General features: G+C 33.3%; 1 protein-coding gene across 2 annotated transcripts; it reads left to right on the plus strand.

Moving 5' to 3' along the window:
• The first annotated feature begins 13362 nt into the window (after nucleotides 1-13362).
• On the plus strand, nucleotides 13363-16278 carry LOC108208311 (protein ABC transporter 1, mitochondrial). Of its 2 annotated transcripts, XR_001804287.2 has the most exons (5): nucleotides 13363-13662; nucleotides 14014-14196; nucleotides 14578-14730; nucleotides 14930-15076; nucleotides 15280-16278. XR_001804287.2 is itself a non-coding variant. In XM_017378830.2 (4 exons), exons 2-4 carry the CDS (start codon nucleotides 14041-14043, stop codon nucleotides 14957-14959), a joined length of 339 nt encoding a protein of 112 aa, XP_017234319.1. In that variant the 5' UTR covers nucleotides 13363-13662; nucleotides 14014-14040; the 3' UTR covers nucleotides 14960-15100. The 2 variants fall into 2 exon arrangements, 1 of the variants encoding a protein (XP_017234319.1); XM_017378830.2 differs by lacking the exon at nucleotides 15280-16278 and having other exon boundaries at nucleotides 14930-15100.
• Nucleotides 16279-16865: the final 587 nt, after the last annotated feature.

A 16865-nucleotide genomic window follows, 5' to 3' on the forward strand; every position in this document is an offset into this window, starting at 1 on the left:
CGTCAAAGGCAGTTGTGGGAAACCAGGGTGCTTCGCCTATTCAAGGATCACATCCTTCGAGCCATGTGTCTACCCACCCTGAGATTCCAACTCAGGATCCATCAAAGGACTCACTACCTTCGAGTAGTTGGCAACTTGTTTCTAATGACTCAGATTCATCTGACGAGGAAACTGAGGACGAAGGCTCACGAACCTTCATTGCACCTTCTGTGACCTCTCTAGAAGAGGCTAAGAAGATTTCTCTTGCAGGTACATCCACAGAAGCTGGAACTTCTTTGAGTGAGAGGGAAACACTTACAGAACCTGTTATACAGAAACCCTCTGCCCCACTGAGTGTTCTAGCTTTGAGTGAAACAAGAGAAACACCTACAGAACGAACAAGTGAGAACCCAACAGCCCCACCTACACTTGAATCTGCTATTCCAACTGTATCTATGACAGAATTTGAAGCTCTGAAATTCAAAGTTCAACATCTTGAAGCTGAGAATCTTGTTCTACGGGAGGAGTTAGTGGAAATCAAATCAACAATGGAACAAAGGTTGGCTGCTCTTGAAGCTAAATTGCTGGCATCTCAACTTTCCAGAGAGGATTACTCAACTGAGGGGGAGAGAGCAGCAGAAAAAGCAAAGGGAAAAAGGGTGATCACAGGGGTGTCTGAAGAACTGATTGATTCTGCTCTTAAACATCAATTCAGTTACAGTCATGATGAATACATCCCTGAGTTTGTGGATGACAGAGTAATAAGGATGGTTGGTGCTGAGAATGAAGATCTTGAAGAAGGAGAAATCCCAGACAATGAAGTCTTTGCTGATGAACTTGCATATCACAATGACATCTTCCCTCCTGAAGAGTTTGAAATTGCAAATCCACAAGATATTGCTGATGTTTCTAGGGATTATGCTGAGCAAAGGAAAGCAAGGGAGAAGTTAGAAAATCAAAGACGAATTCGAAGGGAAAGAAGACTTGCCAACTTACATAAAGATGGAGCTGAATGGGATATTGCTAGATCTGTGTTTGATTTTCCAGAGGTCACTCAAGACAACAATGATGACGAAGTGAAAGATATCTTTGACTCCTTCAGGAACAATTACAAGGATTTACATGATTATCACGAGGTGTTAAATGATATCATTTCTACTGTGTCTATTGTTGTGCTTCCCAGAAGAGGATGGATGGTAAACATGTCATTTGAGCTATAAAGAGAAGGCCATGGACTCAAGCATGTGTCAAGTCAGTTTCTCAGAGATCTATCTTTAACTGAGCTGTTTGTGGTAAGAAATAAGATCATCTCAACCGGCAGAAAGCATAATGAAGTATTTAGAGATATGGTGGAAGAATGGATCACTGATATTGGAGTTGAAATTCATGACAAACCTTCAGTTATCAAGTATTTCAAGGATGGTATGATTCAGAGTATTGGACTCACTGATGAAGCATTATCAACATACAATCCTCGTATACTGAAATATCTGGAAACTCAAGTCAGGGAGAAGTGCTCAAGGACTAGCAAAGGAAGACTAACTGCTGAACTGCTATATGCCTATCGTCTGAACTTTGCTGCTTTGAGAGACTTAGACTTATCAGCAATCAATCGTCAACCACCATATCCACTGCCTCCACTCAATCCTGAAATTCCTGAAAATCCAAAAGCTCCTGTTGTAACCTACAATCCTACTTCTGTGATATTCAAAAAGAAGAAAGACTCTGAGGCCATTGCTATACCACTGACAGAAATTGGAAAATTCTCTTCCAAAAGAATCATTCGTGCTGTTGCTGCTGTCAAGTTATCAGTGGTGAAAGAAGACAAGAGTGTGCTCAAAGATTTGATTGATCTTCTAGAAATAAGAAAAGCTGTAGAGACTGTCCATAACACTTCAAGGGTTCGTGCTCATCCATCAAGAATCATCATGAAAATTGAAGGAATGGAGATGAATGTCACCTTTAAGAAATTGAAGAAAATGGTTCATGTCCAGACATTAGAGAAGATGAAGAAGAATCTAGAGCAACCTCCACCTGAGAACACACTGGAGCAAGTGGCACTGAGTACCATCACTGCTAGGATTGAAGAAATTGAGAGCAAGCTCACTCAGAAGAAAGAGGAGGAAGCTGCAAAGAGAAGAGCAGAGCAAAAGCTGATTAATGCAAGAGCCAAGAAACCAAGAAGAGAATAGTTCAGGCTAGAGGAACAATGGCTGCTTGTATTTACTTTTGATTTCTGGAAAATGTAAGATATAATCCAGACTATACTTAGTATTATTTCCTGTTTAAATTAGTATGCTTTTTCTTTGTGTCAGTTGAGTTATCCTCTTAAAGGATTTGCTTGTCGAACTCTAACAATCAAATAGGGGGAGATTGTAAAGCATAATGCAACGTAAATGTAATTACGATAACTCAACACAACAAAAGACAGGAAACAATAGGTAAGTATAATACAGGAATCTACAGTTTGGAGATTCGATACGAACAGACAAAGACAATCAAGATATCTGAGACAAGCATCCGTCCACTGGAAGAAGTTCATTAACATGTTCAAGCCTCAGTGAAGAATAAAGCACAATCAGTTTCTGCTATCAAGATTGCCTGAAGATCAAGTATCAAAGACCAGAAGATTCCAGTATATTTCATTTGATTATTTATAATCAAATTTATCGAAGCAACACCTAACCCGGAATGACTGATCAAGTATATTATCAAGCAAAGGATTCAAAGGATTATTTCAGTTCGAGTCGTTCGTGAACCAGACCAGTGCACAGGACGTCAGGACGTACGAAAGTATTCAGTGGATTCGATCAACGAATTAATTGATCAAGTCAATCGAGCTGCTCCAAGAAATCTCCAAAGAACTTATTAATATATACATGTATATATATATATATATATATATATATATATATATATATATTAATTGTGAATTACTTGAACATAAATAATTCAAGTAATTAATTAAACACAATTAATTCTATATATATATATATATATATATATATATATATATATATATATATATATATATTTAATAAGTAATGCAAATGGGAGTATAAGGCAATATTTGCCTAAGTCAAGACAGTGTATCAATACACTGTATGGCGCCATCTTTGACTAAGTCAAAGACTGAAGGATTTGTGTCAAGAATATTTTTCTAAGTATGGATACAGTACTGAGTATCAAAGGCGCAACCTTTGACCAAAGTCAAAGGCGCAACCTTTGACTTGTCAATTGTTGCGCCAACACAACTCTAATACTTGGATTTATATTCTAAGTGACCTACAGTAAGGGCTGTGCATCCACAGCACTGGAGCGCAACCTTTGACCAAGTCAAAGGTTGCGACTCATACACATACTCCCCCTTGGCGCAACTTTCATCTCCTGAAGATTTTCTCCAAGTACAAATCAACAGTGGAGTGTTGTGGCGCCACGTTTGACTTTCATGGAGCGCAATGTTTGACCATATACATATATATATATATATGTTCACCTCTCAAGCGCAAGTTTGTGATATATGTATATATATGTATATACAAATGGCGCCACTTTCACTACTGAAAGGAGTTAGATTTATTTTCATAAATCGAATCCGTCCAGGACGAACTCAAGTCGTCCAGGACGAACTCGTTAACCATGGTTAGTTGTTGGAAAGCCTATAAATAGAGCTTAGTGTTTTCATTTGAAAACAACTACACACTTTGTAAGTGCACACACTATACACATTCTCGAGAGTTAAATTAGAAGATCGTTTTTATCGAGAGTTTGTAATAGAGTGATTGTAGTCTCTGCAGCCGACACTTGTGTTGGAATTTGTAGCACCCGAGGATTATTTCTAATACAAGAATATTCCCCGACTTGCTGGAGTTATTTATTTACGATTGATTTAACATGGACTGAAACAGAATTATCCGCAATTAAATTAAATCGAAGAAATTGGTACGACGTATTCAACCCCCCCTTCTACGTCTGATTGGACCTAACAAATCTTTACACTAATTTTTACAAATATGCTTGATTTTAAAATTAATAAAATGGTGACTATAATTCAACTTCGCTTTCAAAATGTTGCTCCCGTTCGATCTGTCTTAGCGGAGTTAACAGAGCACATTTTTGAAAATTACAGGTCAAGATGTGGCATATATAATTACTCCCACTACCTCGTTATCATATATATACTATTCTGTAATTAAGGTATTCAGCAGCTCGATATTTGTTAATCTCATTTATAATTCACATAAATCAGTTTCAAATAGCGAAATTATACGAATATATACAACAATTAACGATATGGGATATTCATAATCAAGATTTTGTGGGCGTACAAATATTATCGATTGTGTTTGGTTTTTGAGTATGTATTGAAAGCGAAGTCTGTGGTTGAAGGTTAAGGCAACACGGAGATAAGGAGAAATGAAGCGCGGGAAAGGTTAGGTGGTGGTCGGTGGCGCACAACATAAAAAAGGAAGGGAGAACGCGGGTTGTGTAGACGAAGAGAGAGATATTTTACCGCGCGTCTTTTTCTTTATCTTTATTATACAATATCTTCTTTTATGTAAATACCTCGTTCAAATTACGTTTTTCTTACTTAAGTTAATAGTGTAAACCTGTTCTAAACGGAGTCAATATTTTAAAAGGAGTCAATAAAATCCAACCACCATTTTGTTAATTATAAAATCTAGTCACATTTTGGAAAAATAAATGGTTAGATATCTCAAAAAATGTTTTTTGAATATTTTTTCTCAAAAATAGTTAGTAACGCGTGATTCGTTCCACTCACAGTGAAAATAATAGGACTCTCTGTATATACATAAATCATCCAATTAAAATTGGTCATGTGTCTGCCAGGTCATTTGAGAAAAAAAATAGGATACATAATATTACTCATTTATAAATTAATTTTAATATTAGTTACACCTAGAAATTTACTCTTGTATGGAATAAGAAACCGTTTATATACTCATCGTCATCGTCAGTTGTCATGTATTCACTGGTTCACGTATAATCATGCTTTTTCATTATTATTATTTAAGACCAGTATGAAATAAGAATATTTTATATCATCAATGTCATTTTAAAAACCAATACTAATCAGAAAAATAGAAGCACGATAATAATATTAAAATTTTTCAAAATATGCATGTATGATATTAATACGGTAAAGATTTTTTTATAATAAAATCCAAGACTATAAAAAAGAAGGGAAATAGAAAGAATTGACAAAGTAGACTGTGTAAAATACGGGATCAGCAGTATAAGCATAATTTTATGAGTGATTCCTATTTTGTAGACTAACATGAATTTTTATATAATCAAATCTCTTATATGTTTTAATGTTTGATTTGTGTAATTCGCCAATATCACATGTTAATTGTTAATAGGAGTACAATATCGAGAGATGTACTTACTAGATGCACATATAAGATTAACGAACCTGAAATTGAGTACGAGAGTACCAATAATTTCCGAGAGCATTAATACTTGAGAGAGATTGACAATTACTCTGATTATATTACCCGTTAAATTTTTATATACGGTTAACCAGTTGTGGTTAAGCATGGTGAACTTGTATTCCCCTAGATTTTAGTAAATTTATATAAATCAGTTTCGGTTTTTCTATGGTGTGCCCATGGGCACATGCTAAGCGCAGAAAATTTTGTACTTGGATCATTTTGATTGGCTCCTATCTCATGATAATGATGGACCCCCCTGCAAATACACCAACCACACCAATCAAAATCTACCAAATACAAAAATTTCCGCGCTTAGCATGTGCCCATGGGCACACACTAGCCAAACCGAATCAGTTTACATTCCATTGTTTAGTTAGTAAAAATCTTCAACAGTTGTTTATCTTGTGAAACAATTCATAATAATCAGATTAAGATTTTTGAAACTAATCTCCTTGTGGATTCGACCCGAACTTACTATTATATGTTAACAACAAGTACCATGCACATGAGGTTAGGTATAATTTAACACATCAAAGTCACGAGTGGCGATCAAAACTCGGGCTTTGGTTGACTTCCTTGTTGAATGCACCATTCACAACCAAAAAGTATGGGCGGAAGAATAGGGTAGAGGAATCCAAAGAAGATGCAAAATCGAAAAAGTATTGGTTGTTATTTTTTGACGGAGCTTCAAAAATAAATAGTGGTGTAGGGCTGGTGCTCCAAAGCATTGATGGTTTCGTAGTTTGTTTTTTTTGATTGAAAAGCACTTGCTCGTATCGAGATACACCAATACTCTGGGGAATTTCTTTCATTCAAAAAGTTTATTATCTAACCGAAAGACATGAAAATGTCTCCAGAATTTTAGACAATAAAACTTAATGTCCGAAATAAAACGTCTCAAGCTCTAAATCCACGCTACTCCACCTCATCCCTGAAAAAATATGAACCATTAATAACAGGAAAATAATTAATTTTTTAATTAAAATAAAAAAATTATCAGAAGATGATAAAGTGGATGAATAGATAAATAAAATAGTTTGTCAAAAAAGAAAAGAAAAGGAAATTAAAAAGGGGATAAAAATAAAAGAAACAGAAAATATATATCTAACTAAAGGGAGACCCTTTGGCTAGATATATAACAAGCTAAATAAATACTAACAATATAATTAATAAAATGTGTATTAAAATAAATGATAAAATATAAAACTCTAATCTTCAAAATAATATCTAAAATTTAAAATAACAAATTAAATATAATAAACGAGCCAACAAAATGACACCAAATTGCCGTTTACTAGGCCAAGAATCAATGCCATCAAACATGGCCACCAATAAATGGTACAAATAAAAGCCATTAATTAAGACTGCATGTAACAAATTGCATTAAACACTAGTCAATGAGAATTAAATTATTTGGAGCAGATATTTATTAGCAATTAATTCATAATCAAAATAAAATTCAAAAATCAACACCAATCAAGCAAGTCAAATTGCCATTTGATCTTGGTAAAATTTAATCATCATTTACTACTATTAAATCCAATTCAATGAAATAAAATTGGCATCAATTATACAAAACAAAACCTATAATCATGCAAGAAAAACTAATTAATAACTTGATAGGCAGAACTTATGGAAACATCCAGAATCTTAGAAAGCACCACAAAATGGACCAAGATTATCACAGATTACAAAAAGCATGAGTTTTAGATAATGGCAGTCATATCACTAAACTGATCTAAAGATAAGTCAAGCTTTCAACCACAAAGACAATTTATCAATTAAATCAAACAGAAAACACATAAAGATACATATATATCATATATGTTGAACAGAACAGGTGTAGCAAGAACTTAAGATGCAAGACTCGATCCAACTGTCATGTGACTCAAGAAATAAAGATCACAGTTTCAAGACATAGCATGCAATTATCAGCTTACATATCGAGCAGTTTTAAACCATCAGACTATATAATAAAATAATGGCTTCGTCGAGAATATGCTTAAAACAGTCAAGTTACCACGGATAAGCATAAAAATCGTATAATCAATATATCAAACAAATATAATCATCTGTCACTAAACTTAAAATATCAAAATCACATTACAACAGTTTTATAGCTAAAGTGGAGCGGCATAGGCCGTGAGAACCCCTCACCTTGTTTCAAGACATCAAAACACTTGAAATCCATACCATCAAAACATGTACAAGATGGAGAATCTGAAGTCTTTGACAGTTCCGTGGCTTCGCCAAGATGGACGAGTCTGACGGTTCCAACACCACCATCGCCCTCAAGAAACTCGACACTCTTGATAAGCTCGGAAACCATTGAGCTCCCTCGATTTGATGTCCTCAAAGAACGATTTGGATTTTGAGGTCTCCATTTCCAGTGGTAAATGGATTGGGGGGGGGGGGGCGCGAGAGGTGTGGATGAGCATCAAGTTGAATTTTAATCGATTAAATAATGGATAGAATTCAGGTTTGGTCAAATTTTTAACCTACAACTCGAACCTGATCCTTGATCCTTGTAAGTGTGATAAATTTTTATTGATGGTTTCGTAGTTGAGTATGCAATAAAGTGGGATTTCGAACCACCAATAATGAAGCCGATTATGAAGTTTTGATAGCAGGGTTGAAATTGGTCAGAACTCTGAGAATCAAGAACTTGAAAATCTTTAGAGATTCTAGACTTGTTGTTAGGGTTATACTGAAATATTTCTTTGAAGTATATAACAATTATTTGAGAATCTTGAATGCATGTTTTCACATTGTCTGTATATTATATATTGTAGACAATCTAGTATCAAATGGGATAGCAGAAGATTAGTATCAAATCTGAGACACGAGAATAGCAATGCTAAAGTATTTGAGAATTGTAAAAGCTCAAATGACATGGTTTCAACTTTGAAGAATGTCTAGTGGAGCATATATTTAGAGAAGAAAATACAAAAGCCGATGCCTTATCTCAATTTGCATTCTCGGAGAGTGAGTTATGTTTGAAAGTGGAACTTTTTTTTTTCCAAATTAGGGCTTTTATTTGTTTATCAGTTTTTCTGGTTGCATTTTAAAAATTTCTCATAATTAGGTTCTAGTTTAAGATATATATTTGGTTTACCATCATCTAATTATATTATTAGTTACAAGGTTTTTGATTCTTCAAATTTGTCTAATAATTTTTTTTAAGAAAATATTTTTCATCATAGTAGTATTTTTATTAAGAAAAAAGTGCACTTTGTGTATCTGTACTATGCCCTATACAGCACTTGCAATACTGTAGTTTCAATTCCTGCACCCGTGGTACTAGACTATCTAATTTGATGCAGTTAGTGTGCCACCGTCAGTTTAACACTGACGCCGTGAGTTTAATTTCTAATTAGCAGTGGTTATTTCAGTCATTTAAGCAACAAACACCCAGACAAGAACAAAAGACGCGGCATTTTGTAGCAGTAGTTACTCTTCAAGCATCACTCACTGAATCGATACCATCAACTTATATCTATTAATACAAATAGATATAAGAAAGCAATTATAAGCCATTATAATATTTCAGATAAAAAATTAAAAATAAATATACTTAAAGTTTCTATTTATCATATTTAATATCTTTTATAAACTATTAAAAAGGTAAAAAAAAATTCTTATTTTAAAATGTAACACACTTGATATTGTCTTACTAATTGATAAAATATCTATAATTGTGTTTGAAACTATATTGTTATTATTAAATATTTTAATGATAAATATAATTTAGATATAAACTGTAACATCAAGACTTTTCTAAATTTAATACTAAATACAAATACATCAATCACAAATTATCAACCTAAAATACAAAAGTGAAGCTAACAAATAATCCTTGTGTCAAACTCTTCCAAATCTAATATGCACATAATCCAATACACATCAACTCGCTCTTACACCATACCTAAAATATTAAAAAGGGATGAACTATACAACTCAGCAAGTAATAGTTTGACTAATAATAAATTTCAAAATCAGTGGGCGCTTTTCATAAAATGTTGTTCTTCAAAACAACCAAAATAATTTTTAAAATTCTTGTAAAGGACCAAATCCAATACACCATTTATATTTTAGGAAAAAAATAGAATTTAAAACATAAACAAAAATGCTATAAATACCACATTCTTGCTCTACGGTCCCACTTTGTCGGTGATCGACGTCTTATTTTTATTCTTTTATAACACTTTCCTAGTGACCGAGATCTAATATTTGATAATCACGCACCCTTAATAGGTATCTAAAATTGTACACTTGTGCGTTTAGTAAAGGTGTCTAAATTTTGTTCTAGAACTATAACGTAAATTACAAATGGATTCGATATGTAGAGATCGGGTCTTCAAATATTCTCATATCTTATATCTTGTAAACTTCGAAATAAAATTCTTATTCTTATATCTTATACAAAAATCCGAAATTTGCAAAATTAAAATATCTTTCCTGAAAATAAACGTAAGTCAAAAAGTACTTAGCTCACTTACGCAAGCTCAAGAATTCACATCACCTTAGATCTTATATCCAATCCTTATGATCAGCTGAAATCATCTCATCTTATATTCCAAATGTCTCCATGATTCCAATATGTCCAGGCCAATAATTGATATTTTTGACCCCTCTGAATTCGTTTTTCTAGGAAAACTTAAGAAAAGTCGTAGAGGACGAAAATATCTTTCCGAAAAGGTATGGTTCATCAGAAACAGAATTGTAACGAATTGGTAATTAATTATCCACCAAGGGGTTGATATTATTCTCCATAAGGATTTTTCAAAAATTGAATTGATGGGTTTGAAGCAAAATTTAAGTACTCCAATGCCTTGCATTAGATTGGATTGCTTGTTTATTTGAGTTTACGGTTTTGTTGAACGTACAGAGTTTTAAGTTACCATATTCTATTTTCTTTAAGTTCAAGATTCCTTGTGTCCATATCAACGGTTATAGAAGATGGGTTATGTGTATCTCATGTAATGTATATGTGTTTGAGTTCTTGCGGTTTAAATCGTGGGTTTTGGTGGCACCATGTATAGTTGCACTCTTACCCACAAGTGCTAGTCTGTTCTACACGAAACACGTGAAAGATGGATCATCTCCACATGTGATTGTTATAAGATTTCAAGGTTTTATGCTCCAATATGGTTTGCACGTCTTCAACCTTGTAATCTGTGAAAGTGATGGTTCTTAATTTCTCCATTCGTGTCCTCCACCGGCCTTCACCACCGACAATAGGGAATCTTTAGGTAAGTCCTGTGTGAAGAAGGCCATGAGATAAGGTATTATAGTGATATTATATCACAAACTATTTTATTTATCGTAAACTAAGCCGGGGGTTTTCACGGAAACAGTCTCTTTACATTAAGGGTAGGAGCAGGGCTGCGTACATTTTACCCTCCTCAGACCCTGCTCTCAATGGGAATACTGAGTATGTATGGTATGGTATGGTATGGTATCTATTAACTAAAAATTAAAATAAAAAAATAAAATTTAAATAAGTTTTGTAATTTTGAGAATAGTTTGAAGAAAAGTCTGGGAAACATTGTGGACAAAAGTTATCGGAGAATGAAAGAGTTTTCCAAAACAATAAGAATCATCAAATTCCGACAATAATTTCTGTCAAAAAAAAAATCCAACAATAATTGAATTTACCGTGAGTTTTACAAGAATGCTAATTTGTTTGGATAAAACCATGCGATATTTGTAATAAAATGAAGAAAAAAGTTGGGCGACTCTAAAAAATATATAATTCTAAACAGGCCAGTTATCTAAATACAAGTCTTATCCATATTTTGAAGCTCATTTTTCTAATTCAATTATAAATTCTTGTCAGGAATATGTCATGCTTAATGATAAGCCAAAATACTTAGTGTATTTCTAAATGTATTTTTAATTTGTATCAAGAAATGATATTCCAATTGTAGTATCCATTGATAAGAAAGCTCATCAACGGATGGTGTGGTACTTTAGCAATTTTTAATTTAGTAGTTGATAGAATTTAGTTGATCGACAGATATTGTAATTGTTTTATCAATGGATGTGTAACTAAATTGAGAAATTGTATATATTTTAAGTCATGGAAATTTGCACAAGTGAAGTGAAGATCAACGGCTAATCAAAGTATCAACGGTTAAGCACAAAATGAACTAGTTCAATGATTCAAGAAACCATCAACGACTACTAAATTAGTATATCAATTGCTAATTTGCACAAGTTAATTGTTTTATCAATAAATGTGTAATTAAATTGTCAATTGATAATTCAAGAAACGATCAACGACCACTAAATTAGTATTTTAATTGCTAATTTGGTAATTATAAATTAACAATAACAAGTCAAAGAAAAGGACAACAGTCACCTGTGTTGAACAAAGAATTGCTGTAATAGTTTTGCAAAGTAAGCTATAAAAAGGCTTAGTCAAATATTGAAGACCTTGAAGCCTACTAATTCTAGCAAAACATCAAGGAAATATACAACCATGCTTTTTGTCATTTAGGACACATATTTCCCAAAATGTGGATGCAATTATGCAGTAGAAGGCTGTTGTTGTGGACTAGTATAAGAAATAACTAGTCTACCTTAGTATATATGAACTTTGAAATTTTCATTTCAATGTATCAACTACAAGAGCAACCAAGAATAGTTTAAGCAAGATATAATTTGTAAGGTTAGCTCTTTAATTTCTTGTAAGCAGCCAAGTAAATCCTTACTTGGAAGTTTCTCCAATAAAAAAAATCCCCATGTGGACAAAACAATCCACCTGTAATTTTGAAAACCTCTTGTTCACTACTTCTGTTGATACATATTTTATTGCTCTTTTGTTTGAATACTATCTAGATTCAAATAATTTGATTAAATTTAGTGGATTGTATTCAACCCCTTTCCTATAATCTAATCAATTAGTATCAGAGAAGACTTCTAGTATACAGGAAGTAAAGATCTCAAACAATCAATAATGGGAAGAAAGAATGAAGGAGTCAATATTCCAACACTTGATAAGGAACAGTATTATCAGTGGAAGGTGAAGATGAGGATGCATCTTTTCTCTATTGATACAAGTTACAAAAATTGTATTGAGAAAGGTCCACATATCTTAGTTAAAATCAACACTTCTGTAAAGCTTGATGGTAATGAGTCTGAGGATGAAGAAGTGCCCAAAAATATCTCTGAGTTTACTGAAGAAGATGAAAGGAGGTGCACAAGGACAAGAAAGCCATGAACATTTTGGTTAATGGCATTGATGTTGTCATGTTTGAGCATCAACTGCAACACAATCAAAGAGCTATGGGATACGATCCAAACCCTACATGAGGGTACTGAGCAAGTAAGGGAAAATAAGATGCAGCTGTTTGTTCAAAAATATGAGCATTTTCATTTCAAAACTGGTGAATCTTTGAATGATGTGTTTAGTAGATTTCAAAAATTGCTAAATGCTCTAAAACTCTATGATAAAGTTTATCTTGTCAAGGATTTAAATTTGAAGTTCTTAAGATTATTGCCTAAAGAGTGGAAGCTAATGATAGTAGCTAAGCCAAGCTCAGAATTTTAATGAGTATATCCATCACTAGTACAAAAATGACTTTATAAATCATATTTTTTGTGTGTTTGGAGAACCGACACCTTTGATACTAATATGCGTTGGGTGTGTGTTTAGCCGACACCATTTTAAAATTTTCATTATTTTTTGCGTCGGTTGCGTCCCTTAACCGACGGTTTTGACACACAAAAGTGTCGGCCAGTTGAACACCGACACTTTTGATCACTATATTATATTATATTATATTAGTGCCTTAAAAATCATCATTATTGGTCACTATATATGTGTCGTCATATTCTAACCAATCGTGCAAAATATAATCAGTATCGGTCAATCGGCCGACGTAAGATTATTTATTTTTATTTTATTTTTCAAAACAAATAAAAATTTAATCTAAAATAATCACCACTCACCGTAAGCTCGACTACGGAACCTCTTTCCTAAAGCTCCAGCTGAATTCCCCTGCCTGAAAATCTTCACTCGCACTCTAATTGAACTTGGATTGTTCAATTGTTTGACTATCGTTCATTGTTGGGCTTTTCCGCTGCTGGATTTAATTGTGGGATAAGGTTCTCTATCATTGTTCTCCAATTGTTGCTTGGAGATGCATCTTATTGTCACTTTAAACCAAGGACATTTGTACAAATATGTGGTCACGGCAAACATAAATCTTACTAAAAAAGGGTAATATCCCTATGCTAAATTCTTCTGTACATGTTTATTTTTCATCTGATTCAAGTTGCGTGAATTGCAATTGTTTCCTGCTTTATGTTTTTTGACAATATTAAGTTGTTTGAATTGTGATCGTTTTTGGATTTATTAACTTGATATACGGATACTTAATTTTTCAATCCTTTTTCTATGCATTTGTAAATAAAAGTAAAGATGATGCAAACAGAATTCTTTTGGTCTCAAGAAGGAAGATATGATGTCTTAGTTATGATCTTTTTTCCCAACCTTGTAATTGATGATCACCGTTGCGAGATTTGTGGTGCTGCTACATTTTTTGACAAATGGCTTTGTTAATGATTTCAGGAATCGACCAGAGGACTTGTTTATGGTATGCCTATCTCGAAAGATCAGAAGTCTGCAGTTTCTCCATATGTTTCAGATAAAAATGCAGAATGTTGGGCTCTTGCATTATGCAGAATGCGTGGAGCGGCACTCAAGTTGGGCCAGATGTTGAGCATCCATGATGAATTTCTAGTACCTGCTCCGGTATGTTAGATATCATTGTATGATTAGATATTACGAATTTAGTAGTTATGTCATTATGTCAAATCCTTATATATGCATGTCTTTACCATTTACAGAGGTCCGATGACTGTACTTGTTAGGTAGGAGTCGTGCTTAAGGGTTCAATGAAGTCACTGTAGCTTTATTTTGAATTGTGCAACAATTCTAATATTGATGCAGTGTAGTCCAGCCAAGATGTTCTTCGTATGCTGTATTAGGACTTGATTTCATATAAAGTTAATGTTATTCAATCGCTCTAGTCTTGATACACTTGAAATTTAAGTAGTTGTTAGAGTTTTGCCTGAACACTTAATTATTCTTTTATTATACTGTTCTAATAGTCATAACTTGTATACCCTACAGATCCTGGCTGCTCTGGATATCGTTCATCAGGGCGCAGACGTGATGCCAAGGAGCCAGCTCAATCAGGTGTTGGAAGCTGAGTTAGTTCGTGAATGGTCGTCTAAGTTGACAAGCTTTGATTATGAACTATCAGCTGCTGCAAGTATAGAACAGGTGATGAAGATTAGAATATTGTAGATAATCCCGTTATTTTCTCATGTCCTCATCGTTTCACGGTTTTCTAGTGCTATCTATTGGGTAAAGCACATTAAGCTTTTATTCACGAGTCTTCACTTGTATAAATTTTGCTGCCAAAAATCAACTGATTTGACTTATATTCTTGACTGAAATATCTTTTAAGTGCATCGTGCAGTCACAAAGGATGGATTCGACGTTGCCATGAAAATCCAGTATCCTGGTGTTGCTGCGGATAGCATTGAGTGACATTGATAATGTGAAACTGATTTTAGATTACACGAATCTGCTACCAGAAAAAATGCATCTTGACAGAGCTATCATAGTAAGTGATGTGTAATTGTGTACATTAGTATAGGTTTTACAATTGAATTTTTACCCTTATCTTTCAGATTGTATGAAGATGGTTGATAGCTAGCTAATAGTTTGAGGCTAAAATTTGATAATTTTAGCATTATATTACTTTAATTTGAGCATTATATACTATAACGAGTTTCAAATTGACCACCCGTCTCTTATCATCATCAGTGAGAGTGGCTATCTGTTACCTGACAGAAACCTGGAAAATGAAAATTGATGCTCTGTTATTGCTGCTTCTGGTATCTTGACCACATCAAAGGGCAAAACTCCACTTAGTTGCTAGACCTAATACTTTGTTCCTCATTTTGTATTCATCTACTGGTGCCAGTTGGTGTGTTCATTACCACCGTAAGATGTATACATTTTCTGAGGTTTATGAAAAATATTGATCACATCCGGCATCCCAGCAAGCATCACTTGTGTTTGGTTCATATATAGTGTTTTCAAGTATTTACTGATTCAAGTATTGAGCCTGTTCAAGTGATTCATTTCAAATGACAAGATTTGAGTTGTCATTTCAAATTCTCATATTTATACTTATATTTGAATGTTTGGATTCGAAATGAATTCCAAATCCAAATTCCCAAACAAGTTATTTGATCAAATCGAGAATTTCAAATGAAATCAAAGTTTTCAAACAGGCCATCAATTTTTATGTGTGATTTGTGTTCTGGCGCAACATTGGGTTGTTTTCCTTATGCTTTATTTCTCATATTTATACTTATATTTGAATGTTTGGATTTGAAATGACTTCCAAATCCAAATTTCCAAACAAGTTATTTGATGAAATCCGAAATTTCAAATGAAATCCAGGTTTCCAAACAGGCCATCAATTTTTATGTGTGATTTGTGTTCAAGCGCAACATTGGGTTGTTTTCCTTATGCTTTATTGTACAAATGCAAACAAGTGTATTCTTAATTTAACCATTGTCTTGATTTTTTGTTTAAATTTTGGATGTTGCTAAAGTTTCTTGCAGATGCAAAATGTGGTCATTTGATTATGCTTTTCTTGCCTGCACCCGATTATTAATTTCTGGAGAAGCAAGTATTCTCTCAGCAGGAGACTGAGAACTCGAACTCTGCAATTCGGAACTGCTCAGAATATGTGCATGTATGCTTTCACTTCCTTTGCCGCTAGATAATCACAGGACCGCATGCATTTTCTCCAGTTTCATGTAGGGTTAATACATCGAGGTTCCTGAACTCGTGACTAACTTGTAATTGGGCTACTTGACTCAAAAAGCTTGCAAACGGATCACAAAACTAGATTTAAATTGCAGTCAATTAACTGAACTAATAAAAGTTTGCATTTAGGTACGTTCGCATAGTCGTTAAGTATTAGTTGACTTTAACGGAATCCGTTAAAAAATATGATAAAAAATCCAAAAAAGAAATCACGAAAAATTGAAAAAATTAAGAAAATTTTGGGAAAAAATATAAAATTGCAATTTATGTAAAAAAAAATCTAAATAAATTCTGAAAACTTCAAAAAATCTGAAATTTTGAAATTTTTTTAAAAAATATGGAATTTTTTATAAAAATATGAAAAAAATGTAAAAACTTCGAAAATATTCTAAAACTACAAGTGAACTCATGAACTAACTTGAATTTTTGAAAATATACGGTATTTAATTTTTCATAAAACTGAAATATTTTTAAAAAATGGAAATTTTTTCAAAAAACTGAAATTTCTTTTAAAAAATTCAGCTTTTTTTGAAGTTTTATTTTTTTTTCTCTTCCAAATTTTCAGATTT

The sequence above is a fragment of the Daucus carota genome, chromosome 2 (assembly GCF_001625215.2).
Source record: "Daucus carota subsp. sativus chromosome 2, DH1 v3.0, whole genome shotgun sequence".
In the NCBI taxonomy this organism is placed as follows: Eukaryota; Viridiplantae; Streptophyta; class Magnoliopsida; order Apiales; family Apiaceae; genus Daucus; species Daucus carota.

Coding starts and splice junctions, on each gene's coding strand:
- LOC108208311 (XM_017378830.2), top strand. CDS start 14,041: ATGCCTATCTCGAAAGATCAGAAGTCTGCAGTTTCTCCATATGTTTCA. Junction 14,197..14,577: donor AATTTCTAGTACCTGCTCCG/GTATGTTAGATA, acceptor TATACCCTACAG/ATCCTGGCTGCTCTGGATAT. Junction 14,731..14,929: donor CTGCTGCAAGTATAGAACAG/GTGATGAAGATT, acceptor TGCATCGTGCAG/TCACAAAGGATGGATTCGAC.